At 33.3% G+C, this 6,031-nt stretch overlaps 1 protein-coding gene across 1 annotated transcript in view; it reads left to right on the top strand.

Annotated features, from left to right (window-relative positions):
- TFPI (tissue factor pathway inhibitor (lipoprotein-associated coagulation inhibitor)) overlaps positions 1-999 on the top strand; it is a 108,334-nt gene extending 107,335 nt beyond the window's left edge. Inside the window, exon 5 of the mRNA XM_012663635.1 lies at positions 856-999. Coding sequence (XP_012519089.1) covers positions 856-983 — 128 coding nt within the window. The 3' untranslated portion in view covers positions 984-999. The remainder of the gene's footprint in view (positions 1-855) is intronic.
- Positions 1,000-6,031: the final 5,032 nt, after the last annotated feature.

The raw sequence follows: 6,031 nt of genomic DNA, 5'->3' as shown, positions 1-6,031 counted from the left end.
TACTGGCTTAGGTAAATCAAGTGATGTAGACATGAGTTAGGTAGATATAAATAGATATCACAGAGCTCAGTATAACTCATATATACTATAAGTATATAATACACATAATATAATCAGATATCTGACATAAGTCAAGCATAATATATTTTATATAGAAAGAGAGGCAGAGAGACCGAGACAGAGACACAGAATCAAATATCCATGAATTATATATGATCTTTTTGACATCATTGTCCTAATCCTACGCATCTGTTATGTTATGGGTAGGCTATCTTTAATCAAACAAGGTTAATCAAACAAATTTACATATCCCTTCTCTTTTACAGAAAAATGAAAATTAAAAACAGGCAAAAAAATACTTAATGAGTATATTCTTTCTCTGCATTATTTAGCCTCCTACACTTGGCTTAAATTTGCATTATCTGTTAGCCCTCTACCTATTCCAGATTTTCTTGCTGTCCCTTAAATATAAAATATTTCATCCATCCACATTACTCTCTTTATTATCACTTAACACAAATTATCTACTCTCATTCCATATGATGTCTTCTGTGATTTTTCCCACCTAAAATTCACTGGCCCACCTCACCTTCTTCTCTAAACTGCCTTTTAACAACCATAATGAAACCTCTTCCTCTCTGTTTCCTTTGGCTTCTTATTTTTGATTCATTTAATACTCATATCATTTGATATTATGTTTGGTCTGCCTCACTGTCCAGATGACAAGTTTTTTTTTTGAAGAAAAAGATCATGTATATATATTTTATAGACTATCCCCACTCCCAGAATTTAGCCCAGTATTAAGCACATGACAGATGACTCATAGTTTTTATTTATTAATTTTATGATTCACAGCTACAAAAGAAAGAACAAATGATGGTTGGAAGAATGCTGATCATATTTACCAAGTTTTTCTGAACGCCTTCTGCATTCATGCATCCATGTTCTTTTTAGGATTGGATAACATTTTATGCACCTGTTAATATTTGTGCTTTTGGCATTTCCTTAATATTTATATGTATATGTATTGCCTTTGATAACATACCACTAATAAAGTTTGAGTATTTACATACATAGTGAATATAGTCTTCTCACTATATCTCATTAGTAAATGTCTAACTACCAAAGAAAAACTAATGTTCTGAAGTGTTTTTAAAAAGTTTTGGTTATCATTGGCCGTCTGGAATAGGTGTTAGGCTCACAAAAGATTTAAGTGACAACCAAACAACATGACTGATATAATTTCCAGATCTGCAAGATAATGTTGTCACCTATTAGGCCTCTTTTTGAAGATATGATTACATGTAAGAGGAATATTGCAAATGTGGAGACTTTATGAAAAGAAAATATACTCCATCAACCAAAGAGTTACACATTCTTCAGCTGCATATACCGCAGTTAATCACAAGTACTGTGGACAATTCTAAAAAACCTCATTTCACCCACAATCCACTTCAATAGTTCTAAAGAAGTATCCTGCCTTTCATAATGTGGTCTCAGACCAAGAAGCATAGAAATATCCCCTATAATCTAAATATGCCTGCGTAGTAAATCTGGAGCCTCCTCGGCTGATTTTCTAACAAGCTGGCTTTCCAAAAATAGATAACAACTTCTGGAGAGTATCCATCATGCCTTCTACTTCCTGGCAGGAGAGCTGGTGAGGAACAAAAATGTGACACTTCATCTCTGCCAAACTTGGTGCCATCCAAATGCAGTCATCCTAGATGACCACTGCCTACCTTTCTAATCCCTTTCTTCCTGGACCACTTCTAGTCTTAACAAAGATCAGTTTTTGTTTTTGTTATAAGAGTCCTCCAGAGAAGTGTTTCTCAAGTTTGAATAATATACAGACACATTTTTAAAAGGGAAAAATCACAGACTTCCAATTTGTAAACCAAATTTTTTAAATAAGTAGTTTTGTATGAACAAGTAAAATAGTAGGAAGAAACTCCTTAAGCTTGTGTTCATTATATAACTATAAACCAAAACTTATTTACAAATTAATACAATCCAAAGTATAAACACTAATAAATTGATAACACTAATTTGATAAAGCATATTTTTTGATAAAGCATTTTTTTTGCTAAAGCAATAAAAATCCCTATGGTATTTACTGGGGAAAAGAATCCCTATTCAATAAATGGTGCTGGGACAACTGGATAGCCATATGCAGAAAAATAAAACAGGATCCCTATCTCTCACCACTCTCAAACATTAATTCAAGATGGATAAAACAATGAAATATAAGGCATGAAGCCATAAGAACTCTAGAAGAAAATGTTGGAAAAACTCTTCTAGATACCAGCCTAGGCAAAGAATTTATGAAGAAGACCCAATGGCAATCACAACAACAACAAAAATCAATAAATAAATGGGACTTGATTAAATTAAAAAGCTTCTGCACAGCCAAGGTAATAATCAATAGAGCAAATAGACAACGTACATAATGGGAGCAAATATTCGCAAGCTATACATTTGATAAAGGGCTAATAAACAGAAACTACAAAGAACATAAGCAAATCAGAAAAAAAATCAAACAGCCCCATTAAAAAGTGGGCAAAAGACATACAGAAAAGCTTTTCAAAAGAAGATAGACAAATGGCCAATAAACGTATGAAAAAATGCTCAACATCACTAACCATCAGGGAAATGCAAATTAAAACCACAGTGAAATATCACCTTACCCCAGTCAGAATGGCTTTTATTAAAAAGTCCAAAAGCAATAGATGCTGGCATGAATGCAGAGAGAAAGGAGCACTTACACACTGTTGGTGGTACTGCAAATTAATACAACCTCTATGGAAAACAGTATGGAGATTCCTCAAAGAACTAAAAGTAGACCTACCATTTAATCCAGCAGTCCCACTACTGGGTATTTATCCAAAGGAAAAGAAGTCATTTTTATAAAAAGACACCTGCACTCAAATGTTTATTGCGGCACAATTCACAATTGCAAAGATGAATAATCAACCCAAATGCCCATCAATTCACGAGTGGATTAACAAAATGTGATATATGTATATCATGTATTAATAATACTACTCAGCCATGAAGAAGGATGAATTAATGCCTTTTGCAACAGCATGGATGAAACTGGAGGCCATTATCCTAAGTGAAGTATCTAAAGAATGGAAAACAAACATCACATGTACTTACTTTTAAATTGGAACTAACCAATGAGGACATATGTACATGGAGGGAAGTATAAGTCAATGGAAATCAATAGGGGGGAGGGGGAGGGAGAGATGGGTGAAAACCTACCTAACAGGTGCAATGAACACTATCTGGGTAATGGGCACGCTTATAACCCTGACTCAAGAATTACAAAAGCAATCCTTGTAACCAAGAACGTTTGTATCCCCATAATACTTTGAAGTACATTTTTAAAAAATTCCTATTGTAATATAAATTTTGCATTGATTACTATATGGCAGGTCAGTAATGAGGTAAGAATAGTTTAGAAAAGCCTTTGCTACTCTCTGTTGTATATAATTCTCTGACTACCCTTTTTCTATTTGAATACTGGACACTCTTTGCAGAAATGAAGTTGAGAAGCATTGATATAAAATGTGTCAACTAGGAAAATCCCAACTCTATCTTTTCTAGGAACACAGCAGAGTGGGGTTTCTAGCTTTTGATCATATCTGATATCATTAAATGGATCTCACGGACCAGTGCAAATATGATCACATACATAAAAGTCTAGAACTTTGGTGTGTCATTTGTAGAATCAGTCCAGGTTCAACACACCAACCCAATAATTCTTTCCTTCAAGTGTTAGCTCTCTAAATACTGTTTGGCTCAACATTGCTGCCCTTCAGATTTGTTTCTAGCCTCCTCGTTTGGTGGCCTGTTTTGATTAGATATCTGTCTCTCATTCAAACTTAGTAAACCTCAACTTCATACACGTAACTCTAGGTAAGACACATCTATCATGTTCTGAAGCTGAGCTTCAGAGAAGAGGGAATTTGGATACCAGTTATGAAAGAGAAGTTGTGACAATTTTATTTTTATCTGATAAAATTATTAAAATATTCTTCTCAGTTATTAGTTTTTAATTTTCCAGTTAGTTTTTAGAATGACTTATTATAATGCATTGGCTTTATGCACAGAAATACGTTGTTTTTAATTCCAGTTCTGCTATTTGTGGATTCACTCTGTGGCTTTGAAAAAAATCAAACCACTTCTCTCAGCCTCACGTTCCTCATTTGTTATGTGTAGAGAGTAACAGCTCAAAACTTTTGTGAAGATTGTAATGAAATATAAAATTTTTAACTCAATGCTGTGCACATAAGAGCTCAAAATATTAATTTCTGAGTTTTTGATGATGATAATCACCCAGTTTCATCTGATCTTTATAGCAGAAAAAAAATCAGAAGTGTTACTTATATACATGTTATTATTGATGATTTTAATATAACTAACATCTGCAGCTTTGATCTGAAATACCTTCATTTAATGTATTTCATATTATGATTATCTGAAATAACATATATAGCACTTACAAAATTCAAACCTAATTTAAAAATACATATATGTTTTTTGTGTCTTTGGATCTTATTTTTAATTGAAGGACTTGTAAACCTGTATTTACAACTTCATCTTATGACCTCAGGTGCGAATCTGTGTACTTTTAAATTTCAGTTCAGTTCAACAAACATTGAGTGACTTTTACATAACGGAACTATCACAAGGACTGGGAATATATGGATAATAAATAAGAGGGTAGTTTTACCCTTTACAGGAGTGCATGTCAAATGGAGGAAGGAGATGGATAAATAAATGACCTCAATGCCTATCTATTACATGCTAAGATAGAGAGCTACACAAGGGTTATGGGAGGACAGAGTAACAATAATATTGTACATCCATTAAATTGTGTCAACATTAAATTTTTCTGTCTTCTCAAAACCTGAGTTTTAGCTTCCATCTTCCGTCTTGGATTTGTTTTCCTAGATGCTGACTAATCTATGGACATAGCTTACAATTCCGTCTTCATTCAGAGATTTTTCTAAGTAAAGCCACAAAGAAAGCAAGCCACAAAATATTACACATTATAAAACTATTATAAGCAGAATTTATTCTGTAATGATATTTCATAATACATTAGGAAAATATTCCACTTTCTAAATCAACTGGTCTAGACACACTAAAATTATCTCGTCTCTAACTCTCTCCCTGCCCAAATTCAATCTGGGTCTAAATTTTAGCCACTCCCATAGTAACTGCTTTAGTTAGAGTCCTTTTATACTCTTCTCTATTTAAAGTTACTGGATTCAGCCTACATATGCCTGGTTGAGTTTGCTTCGTGCATCAAAAACTATCAGAACTTGTCTCCTTCATCCTTCAATATTTTCAGTGGCTCATTAATGGCTGCATCATAAAATCCAGATATGTTAGTATTCAAGAAACTTCTTAATTTGCTCTAAATGTACTTTTCCAACCTTGTATCCCACTGTACCCGTTCATGCATCTTATTCTTCAAATAGCCTAGAGTTTAAAAAGTACCCCAAACACACCAGAAATATTCTGACCTATGTGCTCTCACTTTCCTTCAGCCATATGCCCCTCTATCTCCTCTGCTTATTAAAATCCCATTCTTCCTAGAAAGATGATCAATGGACTAAATAAAGATTAATTTTCAACTTTTGCTAAAATCTGATAGTATTTACAATTTTGCACATGTCCTAAAGAAAAGTTTTTCTCATATATTCAAAGACCTAATTATCTTATAATAAAGTATATTCATAACAATTCCATAATTTGTAATTTTAGCATAGCTTTCTTTCTTTGTGGCTTTGCTTAGAAAAATCCCTAAATGAATATGACTTTCTGAACTCTACCCATGGATTAGGCAGTATCTAGGAAAAGAAATCCACCCAACAAATAGCTACTTAATTTCTTTCTTTCCTTTTTAATGTGTCGAGAAATTCTCTATCTGAATAAGGTTTCACACAGTCCATACATCATGAACTTTCAATTTCAAATTCCCTGGCAACCCACTTTCTACATTTTATCACCAGCTAAGGAG

This window comes from Propithecus coquereli, unplaced genomic scaffold (genome assembly GCF_000956105.1).
Source record: "Propithecus coquereli isolate 6110/MARCELLA unplaced genomic scaffold, Pcoq_1.0 Scaffold82, whole genome shotgun sequence".
Lineage (NCBI taxonomy): Eukaryota > Metazoa > Chordata > Mammalia > Primates > Indriidae > Propithecus > Propithecus coquereli.
Note: the sequence above shows the minus strand (reverse complement) of the source record. Positions and strands in the feature narration are given on the sequence as shown.